A 24335-nucleotide genomic window follows, 5' to 3' on the forward strand; every position below is an offset into this window, starting at 1 on the left:
TGGATCTTTATAAATCCGATTTTTAAAAAATCTGTTCTCACTTTAATGCCGACTTGCTTGGGTCAAGAAGCCCGGGTTCAGCTCTGCAGGCATTGCCCCAGTGGGAGATCCAAGCCAATCTAATTTCTACTGCGCTGTAGGGAGCGGCTTTTTATATACAATTTCCTGATTCCCTTTCTCCCAGGCTTTGTGTAAGATGGGAGCTCTGTTTCACTGCTAGTCCAAGGACTCAGGGGCCCTCAGTCTGAAGGTTTCACCACCATTCTGTCGTTTCTGCCACGCCTGTCATTCAAATGTTGCAATGTGCTCCATCTCCCGCAATTTCTCTTTCTGTTAATTTGTTCCATAGCTGTAAACTAGCCCTAAGTTCTGGCCACTTTACCTTCCAGGAAGTCCTGTCGCTGGCTTATTGATGGAATATCTCGTTCCCTTGGACATTTATGCCATGAGATGCTAAACAGAGGGTAATGTAGACGTTCAGGTCCCTTCTTGACCCAAACTCCTCTGTTACCTCGGAGTCTGTCTTGCTTCTTAGACTGTCCTTTAAGGTCAATGACTTTATTCTACGCCTCTTCATTCCCAATCTCTTAGAATGCCTGCTCTTTGGTTTTCAAGGCCCTTACCCATTTTTTCTCATTCCGCCCGTTTAACAAATATTCCCTCTTCTTCAATCTTTCCATTCTTGCCTGCAGTTTTTCAACTCAGCCCCAGAGCCTTCCCACTCCGACCTGCCCTCCAGGAGCCAAAGTCGCACCCAGCAGGGACTGTAGGCCAACCATCAGAACTCCCCACCCCTCCCCTAACCTCAACAACCCCGGAGCCCTGACCGAGCCCACGTCTGCCGGGCCGCTTAAATAGCTCCACAGGTGCTCCTGAGGCCGAGCCCACGCGGCCGCCCCCCGCGCTGCCCGCCTTCCGCCCCGCACGGACGGACGTGGCCGGAGAGGCCCGCGGCGCACCGCGCCGGAGGAGGTAGGTGCGGGCGGGCGACTCCCGAAGCCCGGGGGAGCCGGGGCCAGCGGCTGCGCGCCCGCAGGGGGACCCCCGGCTGCCTCCCCGAGCGGCCCGGGCCCCCAACCGTCCCACCCGCCGCGCGCCCCGGGGGCTCCGAGGCGGCGCCGGGCGCGGCGCGCAGGCGCGAAGCCGCCGTCCCTCTCCGGCCTCGCCCGCCGGTCTCCCTCGGGGGTCAGCAACGGTAGCCGCGGGGCCGGCGCGGGGGCCGAGACGGTGAGGGGCAACGCGGGGAGGCTCGGGCGCCGTCCGTGTCGGCCCAGGGTGTCCCACTGGGGGCGGCGAGGGGCGTTGGGGGGCAGAGCGGGGTCGGGGTCAAGGTGGGTCGTCGACTTGGGGAAGGAGGAGGTGGGATGGAGAAAGGCTGCCGGCGGGGGGACCCTCCGCGGGGGCCCTCTGAGTGCACTGGCGAAGTTCTGGCTCCCAGAGTCGCAGTGAGAGGCTGCATTGAGAGAGAACACTCCAGAACCAGCCCGTGGGCCACGCGCGGGAGGAGCCGGCCCTGGTTTGTCCAGACACACCTGTGTGGTCCTCAGGGGCTGGGGCTGAGAGCTGGGCGAGCCCAGCGCCCCCTCGCCTCCCCTTGAGGTTTTCCTCTGCTGGGTGGTGTCTCAGCCCCGGCCTTGGCCGCTTTTCCTGCCCCCTTAAGCGGTTTTCTGTCTTTGAAATCCCCGCAGGGCGCCATGTCTGAACAGGAGCGGATACAGGAGTGTCTGAGGAAGGAGATACGGTCTCTTCTCATCTCCACCAAAGATGGCTTGACCCCGCAGCAGCTGGAGAAGGAGTACCTCCTCATGGTCGGCAGCCACCTGCCGCTGCGGGTCCTGGGCTACCGCTCCACCATGGAGCTGGTGCTGGACATGCCGGATGCCGTCAGCGTGTGCCCCTGCGGGGATGGCACCGTGATCCTGAAAGGTGGGTGTCGGGGCTGTCCGGGTCCTGAGCCTTTGTCATACAAGTCACCATGCAGTAGAGGGGTGCTGGCGCTGGCCCGGACAGTGGGTTTTAACATCACGGCAGTGGTGGGCTCTCTTGGGTGGCTTTGAGATGGTGGGCCAGGTTAGAGCCTTAGCAGATTGAAGAAGCCATTCCCTCGAAACAGGTGCAGGCATAACAGCTCCACATTTTTTATTTATTTTTTTTAAAGATTTATTTGAAAGGCAGAGTTAGTGAGGCAGAGGCAAAGAGAGAGGTCTTCCATCCACTGGTTCACTCCCCAGATGGCTGCAACGGCTGGAGCTGTGCCGATCCAGAGCCAGGAGCCTCTTCCGGGTCTCCCACAGGGGCCCAAAGGCTTGGGCCATCCTCTACTGCTTTCCCAGGCCATAGCAGAGAGCTAGATCGAAAGTGGAGCAGCTGGGACTCGAACCGGCACCCCTATGGGATGCCGGCACTACAGGCAACAGCTTTATCTGCTATGCCACAGCTCCGGTCCCATAAGCTCCACGTTTTGCATATGACTTCAGATTATCATACCTGGAGTCAGGAGAAACATACCGGTGGGACTTTGAAATTCTGAAAAACGTGTTTTAAATTCCATGAGGCACACCCAGAGAAAGCACTGTAGGGGAGTTTGTTCACCCCAGAGCTGCGGATCTTTCAGGAGGTAACCAGCAATCAGAGTACCCGGGGTTCTCTTTTCATCCTGAGGTGCACGCGCTAGCAAGCCAGCTGTTGCCCAAAATGCACGAAATGGCGGAACAAAGGGTGTGTGTGTTTGCACTACCTGGTTCCTCGGCTCCCTGAGCCCTTACTGTGTCTGTGTGTGCACAGATGGAATGATGTAGAAGGTATTACGTGTTTTCACCTAAATCTGGTTTCTCTCTTCACACCTCCTTAGCCATCCCGGATGAATCCACCAAAGGAATAGCAAGTCTAGTTGCAAAACAAAGGAGCAGCCATAAGGTTCGGAACTCCATGCAGAAGGGAAGGGCCGGCGTCTGCTCTGGGCCCAGCTCTCACCGGCGAGTGCCGTACCGGGGCCGGGTGCCCCCGATCCTCCCGGCTGCCGTGAAGAGCGAGTTGAAAGACCTCCTGGCGCTGTCTCCTGTTCTCCTTTCTGATTTTGACAAGGCCTTTCTCAAGCGGTTTGGACGAACGTTCCAGTACGTGCAGTATGGCTTCCTGTCGATGTTCGAAGTGCTGAACGCAGCCTCGGATGTCATTTCTGTAGAGCAGACCAGAGCAGGCTCTTTGCTGACACTGAAGAAGAGCGTGTCGGAGGAGAAGCAGAGACGATGGGCGGCGGGTAAGTGCGTTCACCTTGGCGCGTGCATTGTGGCGCGGCAGCGTCGGCGCGGTCGGGCACAGGTGCAGAGTCACATCCTGGCTGAGCTCCGTCGGTTCGTGGAAGCTGCCGTCTGGCCTTCGCGCTGGCCAGCTCGGTGGTCTCCGGCCAGTTCCTTACTCCGGCTAAGCCTTTAGTCTCTGAGGACCTTCCATGAGACGCGGTCTGTAAAGTGCCTGGCGTTTAGTAAGCGTCTCGTTTGTAGCTCTTCTCATAAAACAGCAACACAAGATGAGCTCTCTGTCGAATGCTGTACGTGAATGTTAGATGTATGTGTTCATGTAAAGCAGTTAACACGTAGGGAATGAAATCTCCGAGAAAAAGCAGTAGTCCACGTGATCTTGCCTGCACTCCTAGGAAGCACTTGGGTCACTTACGGAGTAGTAACGGTTTGTGTGGCGTTTCACCTTGGGCTTTCATTACAGTACTACAGACACATGAGTCGGTATACCAGATGTCAGGAATGTTAAATGATTTCCAAAGTCATGTGGCTAGAAGAATGCTGTAGCTGGGATTAGGTGCCCGCTCTTAGTACTGCTCGTCCAGTGCTGTCCTGCCCAGCCACTGTGAATCCTCAAGGCTTGAGAGACCAATGTGATCGTGGGTGTAGCGTCTCCCTGCACCCTAGATACTGTAGAGTTTGTATACTGGCAGGGAGGGAGCCTGTTTCAATGTTGTCTTCTCCACAGTCCGCATTTAAGTCAATGTTGTGACCCATAAGGATGTGTCACAAGTTTGCAAGCCAATATTTGAACTGTTGTGGGTTACATAGTTGGATGAAGGGATATATGCTGGTCAGAGAATGCCCTGGAGGCCACTGGGGCTTCAAGTCTAGCTCTTATCCAGCTTGATCGGTATTCCTGGGGCCTCAAACAGGGAGACTAACTCATGTTATTAATCTTAAAAGAAGTAGAATTCTATAAAGCACTTTTCCAAGTCCCTGGATATTGGGGGTCGCATTACTTCCCGTTGATGGACTTCTCCATGGTCTCCATCTGTGGCTCTTCCCTCCTGTCATCCGGATAGCTTGGAAGTAATTGGACTTGTTTTGGTGAACTTGATCTTAAAGAGAGAGCTAGGCCATGGTGAGAGCCAGTGATAAGTTGTTTGGTGTTGCGCAGTGGTATTTGTAGACTTCCCCAGTGGTGTCTCGCTTTGTACAAATCTTGAAAAGCATTTGTACTTGAGAATAATATCCTTTATTCTGTAGCGTTTCATCCTTGCCCGTTCCCAGGTACCAGATGGTTGAGAAGTGTGGTTTGCAAGCAGACGGCTTACTTCAGAGACTTTAAGTCTCCTGAACAGGTTAGAAACCTGCGAGAGCTGTAGTCACCAGTGCTGCCTCTCTAATGACATTCAGGTGACTTTGATGTTGGCTAGCCCCAACCCTGTAGGTGACACCTTCCCTATCTCTCGGTTTTCTTCCATAGATAGCTAAGCACGGCTTAACAGAAACTGTAAGCTTTCTTTCCTTAATTCTTCCAAAAGTTGAAGCTAGCTAGCTCACAATAGCTTTGATGTACAACCACCAGAAAGTAAGATAGAAATTGCTAGTAACAATTTTTCCTCTTCTGTTATTTACAAAAGGTAAAATTTTTACCCAGCCATTTAGAATGAAACAAGGGTCCTACTCCTCAGGCTGCCCAGCTGCGAAGGCGCGCTTTTCACAGCCGGCTTCAAACATGGAGCCCCCACGGCAGGTGTGGACCGGGGACAAGACTCCAAGGCTCAACGTGGAGACCTCAAGGCTGACTCACACGGAAAAATTAAACCAGGTGAGATGGCGGAGTTTGGAGGTATACATGGAATGGAAAATACTTTTAAATTCCATGGTATTGTCACTTGGATTTGATAGAAAAGCCAGTCTTTTAAAAATTGAAGTCATTGACATTGTTCCCTGTGGTTGGTTCCACGGAATAGTAAGAAGTGAGAGGTGGTGGTGAGAGTGGAGTTTGGTCCATGCCATGGTTTCCGGTGTTTTCTGCAGATGACCCCCAAGTCTGTGTGTCTAGTTGGAGCTTATCACCCAAGTTGTAGAAGCATACTTGCAGCCTGCCTCATGAGTGCTTGCACCTGCATGACTGGCTCCAGACACCACAGTCCTGGTAGTTTGCTGTGACTTCAATGCTAAAGGACTTTGAATAAAAACTACTAGCGTGTACCCAGCAAAGGCCTGGCTAAGTTAGTATGATAACAGCTTAAGCAGGGCGTAGAATAAACACAAAGAAATTAAATTCAAGAAAAATTCCTTATTTTGTTAACTTACGTATCATAAAATTTACCCATTTTAAAACATAGTTTTAATCATTAATCACTTAAGAGGTTTTTTTTTTTTTAATATTTATCTGGAAGAGTTAGAGAGGAGAGGGATATTTTTTTTTTTCAGACTGTGAGGGAGAGAGGCAGAAAGGTCTTCCTTCCATTGGTTCATCCCACAAATGGCCGCCATGGCCAGAGCTATACCGATCCGAAGCCAGGAGCCAGGTGCTTCCTCCTGGTCTCCCATGTGGGTGCAGGGCCCAAGCACTTGGGCCATCCTTCACTGCCTTCCCGGGCCACAGCAGAGAGCTGGACTGGAAGAGGAGCAGCCGGGACTAAAATCCGGAGCCCACATGGGATGCCGGCACCGCAGGCAGAGGATTAACCAAGTGAGCCACGGCGCTGGCCCCTGGGAGAGATCTTCGATTCACTGGTTCACTCCCCAGATGGCTGCAACGGCTAGGGCTGGGCCAAGCTGAAGCCAGGAGCTTCTTCCAGGTCTCCCATGTGAGTGCAGGAGCCCAGGCACTGGGCCATCTTCTGCTTTCCCAGGCTTGTTAGCAGGGAGCTGGATTGGAAGTGGAGCAGCTGGGACTCGAACTGGTGTGCTAATTGATGCCAGCACTGCAGATGGAAGCTTAACCCACTGTGCCACAGCGCTGGCCTCAGCAAAGTTATAACATTTCCATCATCCTCAATATATTTTGTTCAACTTACTACTTCAGTCTAAAGTTATTTTAAAAATTATTTGAAAGAGAGAGCCATCTTCTATCTAGTTCGTTTCCCAAATGCCTGCAACACCTGGGCTGGGCCAGGCTGAAGCCAGGAGCCAGGAACTCAGTCTGGGTCTCTCCTGCGTGGATGAACCATCACCTGCTACCTCCCAGGTTGTACTTTAGCAGGAAGCAGGAGTCTGGAGTAGAGCTAGGACTTGAACCCAGGCACTCCAATGTGGAAGGCGGTTACCTCAGGCAGCGTCTTAACTGCTGTGCCAAACTTGCCCCATCTTTCATAATCTTGATACTAACATAAATGACGTTTTCAGTGTGTTTTCTAATTAACTAATAGAAAGTCAGTTCATCTTTTTTTTTTTTTGTATATTGACCTTGTATCCTGCAATCTTGAATCAAGATACTAAATTCAGTTGTTCTAATTGTCCTAATATTGTATTTTGTGGAGTTGGGGTTTTCTGCATAGACCATCAAGCTGTGCTGCTGTCTGTGAGTAAAGACGGTTTTACTCCTTTTTCGATCTTTGTATCTTCCCACCACCGCTGGTTTACTCCCCAAATGCCCACAGCAGCCAAGACTGGGCCAGGCTGAGGCCAGGAGCCAGGAGCCAGGACTCCATCCGTTGTGTTTCCCCACGTCAATGGCGGAGGCCCCGGTATTTGGGCTCCCATCTGCTGCCTTCTCGGGCGCATTAGCAGGGAGCCGAGTCAGAAGTGGAGTAGCCAGGACTCCAACCCTCACTCTGATACAGGATCCTGGTGTTGTAAGCTGCACTTAACTTAGGTGACAGCGGCTAGTTCCTGCTTTACCTTTTAGTTCCATCAGTTTTTGCTTCATTTTTAAGACTTTGTATTTACTGAGAGATAAGGCTGGGGACGAGAACCCCCATTTGTTAGTTCACTCCCAGATGCCTGAACGGCCAGGGCCTGCTAGGTGGAAGCCGGGAGCCAGGGACGCAAAGCAGTCTCCCCTGTGAATGTCGGACTCAAGCGCTTGAGCCAGTCCTGCTGCCTTGCAGGATGTGCATCAGCCAGAAGTGGGAGTGGAGCAGAGGGGAAGCTTGAACCCAGGCACTCCAGGGTGGCTGTGGGTGTCCCACGTGGCATCTTTAAGATTTATTTTATTTACTTGAAAGAGTTACAGAGAGAGGTAGAGACAGAGAGGTCTTCCATCCACTGGTTCAGCCCCCTAGATGGCCGCGATGGCTGGAGCTGCACCGATCGGAGCCAGGAGCTTCTTCTGGGTCTCCCGCACAGGTGCAGGGGCCCAAGGACTTGGACCATCTTCCACTGCTTTCCCAGGCCACAGCAGAGAGCTGGATCCGAAGAGGAGCAGCCGGGACTAGAACCAGTGCCCATATGGGATGCCGGCGCTTCAGGCCAGGACTTTAACCCACAGTGCCACAGTGCCGACCCCCCCACATGGTATCTTAACCACTGTGTCAAATGTCTGTCCTGCTTTGGGTATTTCAAATCTCTGTGAGCTACATACACACTTGGGGTCATTGTATTTCCTCATGAATTCCACTTAGTATTTTTTTAAAGATCTATTTATTTGAGAGGGAGACACAGAGCTCTTGAATTTGTGGTTCCCTCCACAAATGGCTGCAACAGCCAGGACAAAGCCAGGAGCCAGGAATCCCGTCTGGGTCTCCCATCTGTGTGGTGGGGCCCAAGTACTGGCACCGTCTTCTGCCTCCCAGGCATGTCAGTAGGAAGAGTGACAGGACTCAGAGTGGTGCTGCCTCCTGCACATAGTCGCTGGTCCCTGGATTTGCAGGTGGAGGTGGACTTGAACGCAGATGAGACTCCCATGTGGCTTGTAGGCGTTTAAGCAGTGTTCTCACCGCTGTGGCAGATGCCCGCCCTGAGCTTGCAAAGGGAAGAGCTTGCACATCGCGTTGGCGTGGAGCACTTGGTGATGGGTCTCTGCAGTCGGGTACTCGTCTTAGACCCTTCAGTGCAAATGTGTGCTTTCCTTCATTAGAGTTGGGGACGTTTCTTGCAGATGTGTCCTAAGGTATTATGTGTTGTGATGCTCAATCCTTACAGTTGAGAGTGGGATTCTTTTTTTTTTAATTTAAATTTTTTATTAACTTTTATTTAATAAATATAAATTTCCAAAGTACTGCTTTTGGATTACAGTGGCTTCCCCCCCCCCCCATAACCTCCCTCCCACCCACAACCCTCCCATCTCCCGCTCCCTCTCCCATCCCATTCACATCCAGATTCATTTTCAATTATCTTTATATAGAGAAGATCAATTTAGTATATACTAAGTAAAGATTTCAACAGTTTGAACCCACACAGAAACACAAAATAAAAGTACTGTTTGAGTACTAGTTGTACCATAAGTGCACAGTGACTCCTGTTGCTGATTTAACAATTGACACTCTTGTTCATGGCGTCAGTAATCACCTGAGGCTCTTTTCATGAGCTGCCAAGGCTATGGAAGCCTCTTGAGTTCACCACCTCTGATCTTATTTAGGCAAGGTTACAGTCAAAGTGGAAACTCTCTCCTCCCTTCAGAGAAAGGCACCTCTTTCTTTGATGTCCCATTCTTTCTGCTGGGATCTCACACTCAGAGATCTTTCATTTAGTTTTGTTTGTTTGTTTTTTTGACAGAGTGTCTTGGCTTTCCATGCCTAAAATACTCTCATGGGCTTTTTAGCCAGATTCCAATGCCTAAAGGGCTGATTCTGAGGCCAGAGTGCTGTTTAGGACATCTGCCATCCTATGAGTCTGCTGTGTATCCCACTTCCCATGTTGGATTGTTCTCTCCCTTTTTATTCTGTCAGTTAGTATTAGCAGACACTAGTCTTGTTTATGTGATCCTTTTGACACTTAATCCTATCATTTTGATCAATTATGAACTGAGATCACTTTGACTAGTGAGATGGCATTGGTACATGCCACCTTGATGGGATTGAATTGGAATCCCCTGGCACATTTCCAACTCCACCATTAGGGGTAAGTCCAACTGAGCATGTGCTGTACTGTACATCTCCTGTCTTATTCCCACTCTTATCTTTAATGGGGATCACTTTTCAGTTAAATACCTAAGAATAATTGTGTGTTAATTAAAGAGTTCAACCAATGGTATTAAGTAGAACAAAAAAATACTAAAAGGAATAAAGTAGTAAGCTGTTTCTCGACAGGACAAGGGCTGATCAAGTCATTTTTCATAGTGTCCATTTCACTTCAACAGGTTTCCTTTTTGGTGCTCAGTTAGTTGTCACCGATCAGGGAGAACATATGATATTTGTCCCTTTGGGACTGGCTTTTTTCACTCAGCATGATGTTTTCCAGATTCCTCCATTTTTGTTGCAAATGACCGGATTTCATTTTTTTTGACTGCTGTATAGTATTCTACAGAGTACATGTCCCATAATTTCTTTATCCAGTCTTCTGTTGATGGGCATTTAGGTTGATTCCATGTCTTAGCTATTGTGAATTGAGCTGCAATAAACATTAATGTGCAGACAGCTTTTTTGTTTGCCAATTTAATTTCCTTTGGGTAAATTCCAGGGAGTGGGATAGCTGGGTTGTATGGTAGGGTTATATTCAGGTTTCTAAGGAATCTCCAGACTGACTTCAATAGTGGCTTTAAAAGTTTGCATTCCCACCAACAGTGGGTTAGTGTCCCTTATTCCCTACATCCTCGCCAGTATCTATTGTTGGTAGATTTCTGAATGTGAGCCATTCTAACCTGGGTGAGGTGAAGCCTCATTGTGGTTTTGACTTGCATTTCCCTGATGGCTAGTGATCCTGCACATTTGTTCATGTGTCTGTTGGCCGTTTGGATTTCCTCTTTTGAAAAAAGTCTATTTAGGTCCTTGGCCCATGAGAGTGGGATTCTAATTGGTTTTGGTGCATGAGGAAAGGAATTAGTTTTTAAAAAGTATTGTTTGGAGGCCAGGGAGTGTAGTGGAGGATGACCCAAGTACTTGGGCCCTGCACCCCATGGGAGACCAGGATAAGTACCTGGCTCCTGCCATCGGATCAGCGCGGTGCGCCGGCCGCAGCACGCTGGCCGCGGCGGCCATTGGAGGGTGAACCAACAGCAAAGGAAGACTTTTCTCTCTGTCTCTCTCACTGTCCACTCTGCCTGTCAAAAAAAAAAAATTAAAAATAAAAAAGTATTGTTTGGGCTAGCGTTGCGGCTCACTTGGCTAATCCTCCGCCTGTGGCGCCGGCACCCTGGGTTCTGGTCCCAGCTGCACCTCTTCCAGTCCAGCTCTCTGCTGTGGCCCGGGAAGGCAGTGGAGGATGGCCCAAGTGCTTGGGCCCTGCACCCCATGGGAGACCAGGAGGAAGCACCTGGCTCCTGGCTTCGGATCGGCACAGCGCCGGCCATGGTGGCCATTTGGGGGGTGAACCAACGGAATGACGACCTTTCTCTCTGTCTCTCTCTCTCTCACTGTCTATCTCTACCTGTCAAAAAAAAAAAAAAAAAAAAGTATTTGAAAATTGACCACTTCGGTAACCTTGTTTTAATAGTTTTTCAAGTGGGTCACCATGCCATTTATGAATGTTAGCTTTATTCTTTCAATATTTAAAGTCTAATTTCGATCTTCTGAATGTGTTGTGCTAACTGAATGTTGCAGAAAATATTAAAAGAATGAAACTGCGTATTTCTTTTTCAGAATCTTTAAATCCCGTAGAATTCAGCAGGTCTACTCTGCACTTTAATGGTCAGAGCCAGGCAGACACACAGGCCAGGCTTAGGACACCGGCTCGTGGCGTGGCTCCCAGGACAGGCTAGGAAGTACGGATAGGCTTTGTTCTGAATCTTCTGAGTTTTGTCTGGTTTTGTACCTTCAAGAATTCCTGCTAGGGACAACCTGGTCATCACACTCCGGTTCTGGTCCAGAACTGTGGAGCTGTTTTTCTGAGGAGGACTCTGATTCCTAATTGCTAGCAGGGACAGGCTCTACCTAATTACAGATCCTTCGTGATCCTGTTGGGGAAAAAAAGGGCCACTTGCCACTTCGTCTAGGTGTTCACTCCGAATTCAAGTTGATGGGTTTCTTACATGCATAGAAAAAGAATAGATACATATGACAGTACTAAAATATAAATCTACAGGCAGTTTTTAGTGTTTTTTGAGCATTTGTATTTTTTGGTTTCCCAGAGTGAATATCCATTATTCTTGTCACGAGAAATATGTTATTAAAAAACTGTCTCCTTTGTAAAATGCGCATTGGGGTTTCTTGATTTTTTTACTTGCGAGGAGGTGCACATAGACTGGCTGTTGGTTTCCTGCTCTTGCTCGTTGCTGTGCTTTGTTTCTTAGGTTTGTTTCTCGGTTTTAAGGTCTTTTTTGCAAGGTGCGAATGATCGTGAGGAAAGTTAGGAGGGGTGCGGATTGGAACGGGCAGGTAGGGTGTTGGTTAGCTGTGTTTTCCAGGGGTAGAGCCGCAGAGGCCGCGTCAAGCCCAGGCCATCGGAATTCTCTGCCTTGGTGTGCGGTGCTGGGGCTCGGCTTGCTGCTTCCCCTTCGTAGGTGTCTGCCTGAGAGGGGTGACTGTCAAGGGACGGCTCTGGTACTGTGGGCTCTGTGGTGCTGCTCCTGAACTCTGGCCTTAACCCTGCAGTGCACAGTAGAGAACCTCGTTGTCACAGTCACCCTTAGACTTGAAGTCGTCCAACTTGAGCTTTGCATGTCTGCTGGTCTTAATTCAGTCAGAGCCGGTCTCAGTTTGCACCTAACTTTCCATCTACATGACTGATAGCATCTAACTCATGCGAAAACTATGCATTGCTTATAAGAAAAACATTTTTGTTTAACTTAACTATTTCAGAATGGAGTTGACAAAAGTCTCTCTTAAATATGTACCATCAGAAGGAGCTGCTCAGTGAGTTAATTAACGTGATTCTCTAAGAGTTGCAATCTCTGGCCAACTTACAGTGGCTTTTCTGTAGCTGCTTTCCCACCTATGCACATGAGGGTCCCACCTACACAGATGATGTTTTTTGTTCTTGAAGATCGATTGATTTATTTGAAGGCAGAGTTACAGAAAGGCAGAGGCAGAGAGAAAGGTCTTCTCTCCGCTGGTTCGCTCCCCAGATGGTCACAACAGCTAGAGCTGTCCTGATCTGAAGCCAGGAGCTTCTTCCGGGTCTCCTATGTGGGTGCAGGGGCCTGAGGTCTTGGGCCATCTTCCACTGCTTTGCCAGGCCCTAGCAGAGAGCTGGATGGGAAGTGGAGCAGCTGGGACTGGAACTGGTACACATATGGGATGCGGGCACTGCCCGCAGCAGCTTTACCCACTGTGCCACAGCTCCCGGCCCCAGATGAGGGTTTTAACCTGGCAAATCGAATTCCACACTGCCTCACTTTTAGTCAAATGAATTAGGTCTTACATAATTCTAAATACAGGGTCTTAGTCTGTTTGGACTGCTGTAACAAAAAATGCTGTAAATCGAGTGGCTTATAAATAACACATGTATTTTTCACAGCATTTGGAAGCTGGGAGGTGGAAGATGGTGGCACCAGGGGATCCGTGTCTGGGAGGGCTTTCCTTGGGGTCCATGGGCAGAAGTCTCTGCTGTGTGTGCACACTGTGGAAGGCAAAGGGGCTTCTCTCGGGTGTCTCTATGGAGGCACTGCTCCCATTCATGAGGGCTCTACCAAGGCCTACCCAGGCCCCATCTCCTAATGTCGCCACTTAAGGGCTGGGGGTTTTGACATAGGAGTTTGGGGGAACACAAAAATGTAGACCATAGTGGATACTAAGCAAATACCTAGAAAATATTTAAGCAGTTAGAAACATAGTAGTGTATATCTCTGCCAGTTTTGTGATCTTTCTCAGGAGTGTGTTACTGCTTTCCCATATGGCCCGAGTGTCTGCGATGTGCCTTCTCCCACTGCAGCCAGCATCAGGTGTCTTCCTTCCAAAATGCTCCCACCTTTGTTCCTGAATTATCCCTCAGGGCTCTGTGCTTTTTAAACAGTTTTCTGATGACAAAGGTAATGCAGATTGATGGCAGAAAATTTGAGATTTGAAAAAACCACAGTAGAAAATAAAAGTCACATATACTTTTATCACCTAGAAAAATTTACTTAAAATCATTTGCTCCTTAGTTTGTGAACTTATTTTTCTGATACAATTATGCATTGTGAATATTCACATTCTTAAATATTCTGATGCCACATAATCTTATTTTTATTTTTTGTGATCTTATTTTCTTTTAAACATCATCACATATATTTTTTCCTGGCTTAATCAAGGTCTTAATCGTGATACATTTTTAAATGCAGCTTATTCCAGAAATTATTAGTTGTAGCTACTTAAAGGATGCAATCCTTTAACAAATAACTACAAAATCTAAGAATCGAATTCATTCCAACCATTCATAATTGTTGGATACCCTCTTTTTTGTTTATCTGTATGGATTTTATTTGTAGGAACACAGTAATTCTTCCTGCTGTACATGCCCTCCCACCCTCATTCCTACCCTCTTCCTCTTCCCTCACCTGTTCCTAGTCTTTTTTTTTTTTTTTTACTAAGATCTGTGTAAATTTAACTTTATACACAGAAGATTAACTCTTCTAGGTTAAGAGTTGAGCAGTTTGAGGAAGAAAAAAAACATATCAAACTAAAAAACAAAAAAACAAATATAAAAAAAACAAGAACAAAAGCTGTTCATTAATAGTCCAAACAAGGGCTGTTCAAAGTCATTGCATCTCAATGCTGATTTCGCCTTTTTTTTGAAACTTATTTTTATAGAGGAACCCAAGAATTGTACATCTTTCGTGAGCACTTAGACATAACTAACTTTTGTGACTTTAGAATATTCTCCACTTAATACACTAAAAGTAATTCTTTGAGAACAAATTTTACTATAAACTCACAATACAACTCTTTGGAGAAAGAGGTCCTACATGAGAAGTTAGTGCACAGTGACTCTTGTTGTTTATTTAACAACACTCTTATATATGATGTCAGTGATCACCTGAGGCTGTTGAAATGAGCTGCCAAAACTAGGGAAGCCTTTTGAATCCACAAACTCCATCAGTATTTAGACAAGGCCATGAGCAAAATAGAAGCTCTCTCCTCCATTCAGAGGAAAGTACATCCTGCTTTGGTGGCTGCTGCTTTCCACTGGGGTCTCGCCCATGGAGGTCCTTCCTGTAGAACATTTTTTGCTTTGGCTTTCCATGCCTGAAATGCTTCCCTGGGCTTTTCAGCCAAACCAGAATGCCTACGGGACTGATTCTGACTCAGAGTGCTACTTAAGGCGATTGTCATTCTGTGAGTCAGCTGTGTGGACTGCTTCCCATGTTGGAGCATTCACTCCTTTTTAATTCTACCTGTGATGACCAATACCAAACACTTAGTCCTATGTATATGGTAATTTTAAACACTATGTATATGATCACTTTACATTTAATCCTATCCGTATGCTCTCTATAACACTTAGAATGCTGTTTCTACTACACAACTTAATGGGATTTGGGGTCCCATGGCAAGTTTTTAAGCTGTGCGCTTAGGAGTAAGTCCATAGGAATGTATGAAGAACTATAGTGCTCTACAGTCACAAACTTCATGCATTCCACAATTACAACTTTAGGGTCATGATGATTCTTCCCTCCGTGTCTACACTCCCATTCCCATTCCCACCCCTCTTCCTTTGCCCTTTCTCATTTTTAACTAAGATCTATTTTCAATTAACTTTATACACATATGGTTAACTCTGTGTTATGTAAAGAGTTCAACAAGGGGCCAGCGCTGTGGTGCAGTGGATTAAAGACCCAACCTGTATTGCCAGCATCCCATATGGGCACTGGTTGGAGTCCTGACTGTTCCTCTTCCTGTCCGGCTCTCTGCTATGGCCTGGGAAAGCAGTAGAAGATGGCCCAAGTGCTTGGGCCCCTGCACCCACATGAGAGACCCAGAAGAAGCTCCTGGCTTCAAATAAGCTCAGCTCTGGCTGTTGTGGTCATTTGGGGAGTGAACCACTCCCCAAAAAGTGAAAAGCAGATGAACGATATCTCTCCCACCTCCCCCTCTCCCCCTCTCCGCCTTCTATTTCTTGCTTTAACATTTTGTAATTCTCATCGTAGAGAAATTAGACATCCTTGGTTAAATTTATTCCAAGGTATTTTATTCTTTTTGTAGCTATTATGAATGAGATTGATCTTAGAAGCGCTTTCTCAGCTGTGGCATTGTTTGTATATAAGAGCTAATGATTTTGTGTGTTGATTTTACATCCTGCTACTTTATCAAACTCTTCTATGAGTCTTAATAGTCTCTTAGTGGAGTCTTTTGGATGTCCTACATATAGAATCATGTCATCTGCAAACGGGTAATTTGACTTCCTCCTTCCCAATTTGTATACCTTTGATTTCTATTTCTGGGCTAATGCTCTGGCTAAAACTTCCAGGACTGTATTGAATAGCAGTAGTGAGAGTGGGCATCCCTGTCTGGTTTTGGATCTCAGTGGGCATGCGTCCAGCTTTCCCCCATTCAGTAGGATGCTGGTCGTGGGTTTGTCATAAATTGCCTTGATTGTGTTGAGGAATATTCTTTCTAAACCCAATTTGCTTAGAGTTTTCATCACGAAAGGCTGTTATATTTTGTCAAATGCTTTCTCTGCATCTATTGAGATAATCATATGGGTTTTGTTCTTCAATTTGTATATCACGTTAATTGACTTGCAAATGTTGAGTCATCCCTGCAAAACCAGGGATAAAAGTCATTTGGTCTGGGTGACTGATCTTGCTGATGTGTTGTTGGATTTGATTGGCCAGCATTTTGTTGAGGAGTTTTGCGTCTTTGTTCATCAGGGAAATTGGTCTGTAGTTCTCTTTCTCTGTTGTATCTTTTTCAGGTTTAGGAATTAAGGTGATGCTGGGTTCACAGGAAGAATTTGAGAAGATTCCTTCCCTTTCAATTGTTTTGAATAGCTTGGGAAGAATTGGAGTTAGTTCTCCTTTAAATGTCTGGTAGAATTCAGCAGTGAAACCATCTGGTTCTGGGCTTTTCTTTGTTGGGAGGGCCTTTATTTCTGATTCAATTTCTGTCTTGGTTATGGGTCTGTTTATGTTTTCTGTGTCTTCATGGCTCAGGTAGGTTCTACATGTCCAGGAATCCATCCATTTCTTCTAGGTTTTCCAGTTTGTTGGCATACAGCTCTTTGTAGTAGTTTCTGACAGTTCTTTTGATTTCTGTGGTATCTATTGAACTTTTCCTTTTGTCATCTCTAATTTTATTGATTTTTATCTTCTCTCTCCTTTTTTTTGGTTAGTTGGGCCAGTAGTGTGTCTTTTTTTTTTATTCAAAAAGCAGCCCTTCATTTTGCTGATTTTTTTTTTTTTTTTGGCTTCAGTTTTGTTTTTCTTCACTAATTTTAACTATTCTACAATTTTTGGGTTTGGTTTGCTGTTTTTCTAGATCATTTAGGTGCATAGATAGTTCATTTATTTGGTGTCTTTCCAGTTTATTGATGTAGGCACCAACTGCTATAAACTTTCCTATTAACACTGCTTTTGCTGTATCCCACAAATTTTGGTGTATTGTACTGTCATTTGTATGCAGAAATTTCTTGATTGCTCTTTTGATTTCTTCTGTGTCCCACTGTTTAATCAGATACATGTTGTTCATTTTCCATGTGTTTGCATATGATGTAGAGATTCTTGAGTTGTTGATTTCCAGCTTCATTGCCTTGTGGTCTGAGAAGATGCGTGGTGCAATTTTGATTTTTTTGGATTTGCTGAGACTCACTTTATGACCTAGCATGTGGTCTATCCTAGTGAAAGTTCCATGCACTGGAGAGAAAAATGGGTACTCTGTGGCTATAGGGTGGAAGGCTCTGTAGATAGCTGCTAGATCTATGTGCACCATGGTGTCGATTAACTCTGTTGTTTCCTTACTGATTTTCTTGGATGTCCCCTTCTTTCTCTAAATTAGGGAAGTTTTCTGTTTTCTCTCACTGAAGAGGCCTTCTAATCCTTTCGCTCTTTCCATGCCTTCAGGCACTCCTATGACTCATATGTTGGTCATTGTTGGAGGTCTAGAAGACACCATAAAGTGTTTAATGTTCTGATTTCTTCTTGTTTTTAGTCTGATTGTAAAATTTCCAGATATTTGTTTTCTAGCTTGGTTATTCTCTTCTGCCTCAACAACTCTGTTGTTAAGATTTTCCACTGCATTTTTTTATTTGATCTGTTGAATGCTTCATTTCTAGTATTTCATTTTAATTTCTCTGTAAGATCTATTTCATGGGGAAAATTTTCATATCATGTATAGTTTTGTTAGTGAATTTACTTCCTACTGCATCTAGGGTAACCTGATTAGTTGTTGAATTCCATTTCTGGTGTTTCCTCAGTCTCTATCTTCAGCTTCTGATATTGAAATGTTGCAGTGTTCCTTTGGGGGGCTTGTAGTGACTTCCTTACTTCTCGAATGTTTCCTTTATTCTTCAGCATTTGCTCTGGTAGCTTTTGTCTTTGCTTTGCATCTCTGTGGCTTAGTGGGACGTCTAGTAATCTCCCTAGGCTCTAGTCATGAGTTGCCAAGGCTATGGAAGCCTTTGGAGTTAGCCGACTTCGATCTTATTCCAACAGGGCCATAGTCAAAGTGGAAGTTCTCTCCTCCCTTCAGAGAAAGGTACCTCCTTCTTTGATGGCCCCGTTCTTTCCACTGGGATCTCACTCGCGGAGATCTTTCATTTAGGTTTGTTGTTTGTTGTTTTTGTTTGTTTGTTTTGCCAGAGTGTCTTGGCTTTCCATGCCTAAAATACTCTCATGGGCTCTTCAGCCAGATCCAAATGCCTTAAGGGCTGATTCTGAGGCCAGAGTGCTGTTTAGGACATCTGCCATTCTATGAGTCTGCTGTGTATCCCACTTTCCCATGTTGGATCATTCTCTCCCTTTTTTATTCTGTCAGTTAGTATTAGCAGACACTAGTCTTGTTTGAGTGATCCCTTTGACTCTTAGACCTATCAGTGTGATCAATTGTGAACTGAAATTGATCATTTGGACTAGTGAGATGGCATTGGTACATGCCACCTTGATGGGATTGTATTGGAATCCCTTGGCACATTTCTAACGCCACCATTTGGGGCAAGTGTGATTCAGCTTGTCCCAAATTGTACATCTCCTCCCTCTCTTATTCCCACTCATATTTAACAGGGATCACTTTTTGGTTAAATTTAAACACCTACGAATAATTTTGTGTTAATTACAGAGTTCAACCAATAGTACTAGAACAAAAAAAAATACTGAAAGGGATAAAGTATTAAATTGCACATCAACAGGGCAAGGACTGATCAAGTCACTGTTTCTCATAGTGTCCATTTCACTTCAACAGGTTTCCTTTTTGGTGCTTGGTTAGTTGTCATCGATCAGGGAAAACATATGATCTTTGTCCCTTTGGGACTGGCTTAATTCACTCAGCATAATGTTTTCCAGATTCCTCCATTTTGTTGCAAATGACCGAATTTCATTGTTTTTTGACTGCTGTATAGTATTCTATAGAGTACATGTCCCATAATTTCTTTATCCAGTCAGATGTTGATGGGCATTTGGGTTGGTTCCAGGTCTTAGTTATTGTGAATTGAGCTGCAATAAACATTAATGTACAGACAGCTTTTTTTGTTTGCCAGTTTAATTTCCTTTGGGTAAATTCCAAGGAGTGGTGTGGCTGGGTTGTATGGTAGGGTTATATTCAGGTTTCTGAGGAATCTCCAGACTGACTTCAATAGTGGCTTTACCAGTTTGCATTCCCACCAACAGTGGGTTAGTGTCCCTTTTCCCCCACATCCTCGCCAGTATCTATTGTTGGTAGATTTCTGAATGTGAGCCATTCTGACCTGGGTGAGGTGAAGCCTCAGTATGGTTTTGATTTGCATTTCCCTGATTGCTAGTGATCTTGAACATTTTTTCATGTGTCTGTTGGCCATTGGGATTTCCTCTTTTGAAAAAAGTCTATTGAGGTCCTTGGCCCATCTCTTAAGTGGTTTGTTTGTTTTGATGTTGTGGAGTTTCTTGATCTCTTTGTAGATTCTGGTTATTAACCCTTTATCTGTTGCATAGTTTGCAAATATTTTTTCTCATTCTGTCAGTTGCCTCTTCACTTTCCTGACTGTTTCTTTTGCCGTACAGAAACTTCTCAATTTGATGCAATCCCAAATGTTAATTTTAGCTTTGACTGCCTGCGCCTCCGGGGTCTTTTCTAAGAAGTCTTTGCCGGTACCTCTATCTTGCAGGGTTTCTCCAATGTTCTCTAATACTTTGATGGTGTCGGGTCATAGATTTAAGTCTTTAATCCATGTTGAGTGGATTTTTGTGTAAGGTGATAAGTAGGGGTCTTGCTTCATGCTTCTGCACGTGGAAATCCAATTTTCCCAGCACCATTTATTGAATAGACTGTCCTAACTCCAGGGATTGGTTTTGGATCCTTGATCAAATATAAGTTGGCTGTAGCTGTTTGGATTGATTTCTGGTGTTTCTATTCTGTTCCATTGGTCTATCCATCTGTTTCTGTACCAGTACCATGCTGTTTTAATTACAACTGCCCTGTAGTATGTCCTGAAATCTGGTATTGTGATGCCTCCAGCTTTGTTTTTGTTGTATAAGATTGCTTTAACTATTCGATGTCTCCTGTGCCTCCATATGAATTTCAGCATCATTTTTTCCAGATCTGAGAAAAATGTCTTTGGTATCTTGATCGGTATTGCATTGAATCTATAAATTGCTTTTGGGAGAATGGACATTTTGATGATATTGATTCTTCCAACCCATGAGCATGGAAGATTTTTCCATTTTTTGGTATCCTCTTCTATTTCTTTAAAGTTTTGTGATTCTCATTGTAGAGATCTTTAATTTCCTTGGTTAAGTTTATTCCAAGGTATTTGATTGTTTTTGTAGCTATTGTGAATGGGATTGATATTAGAAGTTCTTTCTGAGCTGTGGCATTGCCTGTGTATACAAAGGCTGTTGATTTTTGTGCATTGATTTTTATATCCTGCTGCTTTGCCAAACTCCTCTATGAGTTCCAATAGTCTCTTAGTAGAGTTCTTTGGATCCCCTAAATAAAGAATCATATCATCTGCAAAGAGGGATAGTTTGAGTTCTTCCTTCCTAATTTGTATCCCTTTAATTTCTTTTTCTTGCCTAATGGCTCTGGCTGAAACTTCCAGAACTATATTGAAGCAGTGGTGAGAGTAGGCATCCCTGTCTGGTACCAGATCTCAGTGGAAATGCTTCCAACTTTTCCCCATTCAATAGGATGTTGGCTGTGGGTTTTTCATAAATTACTTTGATTGTATTGAGGAATGTTCCTTCCATACCCAGTTTGCTTAGAGTTTTCAACATGAACGGGTGTTGTATTTTATCAAATGCTTTCTCAGCATCTATTGAGATAATCATACGGTTTTTCTTCTGTAGTCTGTTAATGTGGTGAATCACATTGATTGTTTTGTGAACATTGAACCATCCCTGCATACCAGGGATAAATCCTACCTGGTCTGGGTGGATGATCTTTCTGATGTGTTGTTGCATTCTATTGGCCAGAATTTTATTGTGGATTTTTGCATCTATGTTCATCAGGGATATTGGTCTGTAATTTTCTTTCAATGCTGCATCTTTTTCTGGCTTAGGAATTAAGGTGATGCTGGCTTCATAGAAAGAATTAGGGAGGACTCCCTCTTTTTTGATTGTTCTGAATAGTTTTAGAAGAATTGGAGTTAGTTCTTCTTTAAATGTCTGGTAGAATTCAGCAGTGAATCCATCTGGTCCTGGGCTTTTCTTTGTTGGGAGGGCCTTTATTACTGTTTCAATTTCTTTCTCAGTTATGGGTCTGTTTAGGTTTTCGATGTCTTCCTGGTTCAATTTAGGTAGGTTGCATGTGCCCAGGAATCTTTCCATTTCTGGTAGGTTTCCCTGTTTGCTGGCATACAAGTCCTTGTAGTAATTTCTTTTTGATAGGGAAAAATATTTTTAATTATGAACTCAATCCATTTGGTGTATTTCAAAAGGTGCAGTACTTTTTTTCATTTATCCATGAAAGAAGTTAGAAATTAACTTCCCCAAAATCAGCAAATGGCAAACAACTTTCCTTGAAAGTCACAGTCACATATATAGTGCATCCTAGAAAAGAGGAGGGGCAAGACAGGTTCCACCTACTTCCACGAGTTTCCTCAAAGACTGGGTCTACTCAAGGTTGGAGAGAAAAGGCAACTTTCAAAAAGGAGTATGTTATTACATGAGGCGTTTACTGTGCTCCTTCCTAAGAACACCAGGTGGCGGACATGCGTTCTAACACGAGGTCCAGGAAGTGGAATGTGGAATCAGTCCGTCCTCCTCCCCTGAAGGGCTGTCCACTGGTTAATGAATTTAAAAAACAAGACTGAAAAACCCCACACACATCCCCCCCCCCCCAAAAAAAAAAAAAAGGAAAAAAACTAAACAAACAAAAACACTAAGATGTCCCAGATTACTCTCCAGAGTGGAACCAGGGAGCAGCTCCGACAATTCAGATTAGTCTGTTTACAGGGTCGTCACAAAGCATGGCTTGCTTTAAAACAGTGACAACAACAAATTGGGAGGGGGGACAATAAAACATAAACTAGTACTGATCACTTTTCTGACAATACACAATTACTCAATTAACTAGTATTGGAGGGAGAAAGGGGCCATACCTATGGGCCTTGTCTCACACGCGTGCATGTGGGTAGGTGCAGGGCATTTGTCATTGTTGCAAAAGTGAATTTTAATTTGTAATCTTTAATTTGATTTAAACATTGCTTTTAGTGCGATGCTGACACCAGCTGTGCAGAAAGGGCTCAGGAGAGAGTTCACAGCAGCACACGCCTGCGGCTCCTCTTCGGTTCTGGAGGCTCCAGGGCAGCCAATAGTGCTTCATCAAATACATTCTTTAGGCCTTTCTGTGTGAGCGCAGAACACTCCACATAGGACAGCCTTCAGATCACGGGCCAGCTTTCCAGCCGTCTCTGGAGTGATAGGCTTCTGTTTGTTCTTGGCAAGTTTCTCAATAGTAGAGGGGTCATCTCTGAGATCAATTTGGGTCCCGACAGGCAAGAAAGGAGTGTTTGGACAATGGTGAGTTATCTCAGGCACCCACTTTTCTTTCACATTTTCTTTTTTTTTTCTTTTTTTTTTCTTTTTTTTTTTTTTTTTTTTTTTTTTTTTTTTTGACAGGCAGAGTGGACAGTGAGAGAGAGAGACAGAGAGAGAAAGGTCTTCCTTTTGCCGTTGGTTCACCCTCCAATGGCCGCCGCTGCAGCCGGCGCACCGCGCTGATCCTGGCAGGAGCCAGGAGCCAGGTGCTTTTTCCTGGTCTCCCATGGGGTGCAGGGCCCAAGCACCTGGGCCATCCTCCACTGCACTCCCTGGCCATAGCAGAGAGCTGGCCTGGAAGAGGGGCAACCGGGACAGAATCCGGCGCCCCAACCGGGACTAGAACCCGGTGTGCCGGCGCCGCAAGGTGGAGGATTAGCCTATTGAGCCACGGCGCCGGCTCTCTTTCACATTTTCAAATGAGGATGGAGAAACCACTGAAAAACACACTAAAAATACATCTGTTTGTGGATAACTCAGCGGCCGTAATCTGTCATGATCGTCTTGCCCTGCAGTATCAGAAAGTCCAAGAGTGTATGGCTCTCCCCAGTCATAACTGTGACTGCAGAGTTGTCAGAAACAGCCGGCACATACTCAGATGGAGATTTGTTTGTTGTGTAGGAAGTCAGGAGACAAGTCTTACCAACAGCGCCATCGCCCACAACAGCGCACTTAATTGTCTGCATTGCTGAAATAGTTTGTATCCACTTTTATTCAAACTTGATGATGACCTCAGCTTCTCCACCTCCTTGTAGTAATTTCTGATGATTCTTTTTATTTGGTGTCTGTTGTTACGTTCCTTTTGCATCTCTGATTTTATTGATTTGGGTCTTTTCTTTTTTTAGTTAGTTGGGCCAATGGGGTGTCAATTTTGTTTATTTTTTCAAAAAACCAGCTCCTCGTTTGGCTGATTTTTTGTAATTTTTTTTTTGATTCAATCCTGTTAATTTCTTCTCTGATTTTATTTATTTCTCTTCTCCTACTAGATTTGGGTCTGGTTTGCTGCAGGTTTTCTAGATCCTTGAGATGCACTGAAAGCTCACTTATTTGGTGCTTTTCCAATTTCTTGATGTAGGCACCTATTGATATAAACTTTCCTCTTAACACTGCTTTTGCTGTTTCCCACAAGTTTTGGTATGTTGTGCTGTTATCCTCATTTACTTCCAGAAAGTTTTTGATTTCTCTTTTGATTTCTTCTATGACCCAGTGTTCATTCAGGAGCATGTTGTTCAATCTCCATGTGTTTGCATGTGCTCTAGGGATTCCTGAGTTGCTGATTTCCAGCTTCATTCCTTTATGGTCTGAGAAGCTGCATGTATGATTCTAATTCTTTTGAATTTGCTGAGACTTGCTTTACGGCCTAGTATATGGTCAATCCTAGAGAAGGTTCCATGTACTGCTGAGAAGAATGTAAATTCTTTATGTGTAGGATGAAAAGTTCTGTAGATATCTGTTAGATCCATTTGGGCTATAGTGTCATTTAAATCTACTGTATCCTTGTTGATCTTCTGTCCTGTTGATCTGTCTATTTCTGAGAGTGGAGTATTGAAGTCCCCCAGTACTATTGTATTGGGGTCTAAGTCTCCCTTTAACTCCCTTAACAAATCTTTTAAATAAACCAGTGGCCTGTAATTAGGTGCATATATATTTATAATTGTTATATCTTCCTGTTGAATTGATCCCTTAATCATTATATAGTGCCCCTCTTTGTCTCTCTTAACAGTTTTTGTGTTAAAGTTTATTTGTCTGATATTAAGATGGCTACACCCACTCTTTTTTCATTTCTGTTGGCATGGTATATCTTTTTCCAGCCTTTCACTTTTTTTTTTTTTTTTTTTTTTTGGACTGGCAGAGTGGACAGTGAGAGAGAGAGACAGAGAGAAAGGTCTTCCTTTTTTGCCGTTGGTTCACCCTCCAATGGCCGCCGCGGCCGGCGCTACACCAATCCAAAGCCAGGAGCC

At 45.0% G+C, this 24335-nt stretch overlaps 1 protein-coding gene and 1 pseudogene across 4 annotated transcripts in view; one reads left to right on the forward strand and one right to left on the reverse strand.

The window, feature by feature from the left end:
* The first annotated feature begins 885 nt into the window (after positions 1-885).
* Positions 886-24335, forward strand: part of TDRD5 (tudor domain containing 5) — a 107367-nt gene continuing 83917 nt past the window's right edge. The window contains exons 1-4 of one of the 4 annotated variants that reach the window (XM_051858243.2): positions 886-972; positions 1689-1926; positions 2852-3259; positions 4886-5073. In XM_051858243.2, the coding sequence (XP_051714203.2) occupies positions 1695-1926; positions 2852-3259; positions 4886-5073 (828 nt within the window). In that variant the 5' untranslated portion in view covers positions 886-972; positions 1689-1694. Of the gene's footprint in view, positions 973-1083; positions 1228-1688; positions 1927-2851; positions 3260-4885; positions 5074-24335 lie in introns of those variants that run through there. The other 3 variants (XM_051858241.2, XM_051858244.2, XM_051858246.2) reach the window with 3 other exon arrangements.
* Positions 21574-23148, reverse strand: LOC138850375 (cell division control protein 42 homolog; annotated as a pseudogene).

The sequence above is a fragment of the Oryctolagus cuniculus genome, chromosome 7, assembly GCF_964237555.1.
Source record: "Oryctolagus cuniculus chromosome 7, mOryCun1.1, whole genome shotgun sequence".
NCBI lineage: Eukaryota > Metazoa > Chordata > Mammalia > Lagomorpha > Leporidae > Oryctolagus > Oryctolagus cuniculus.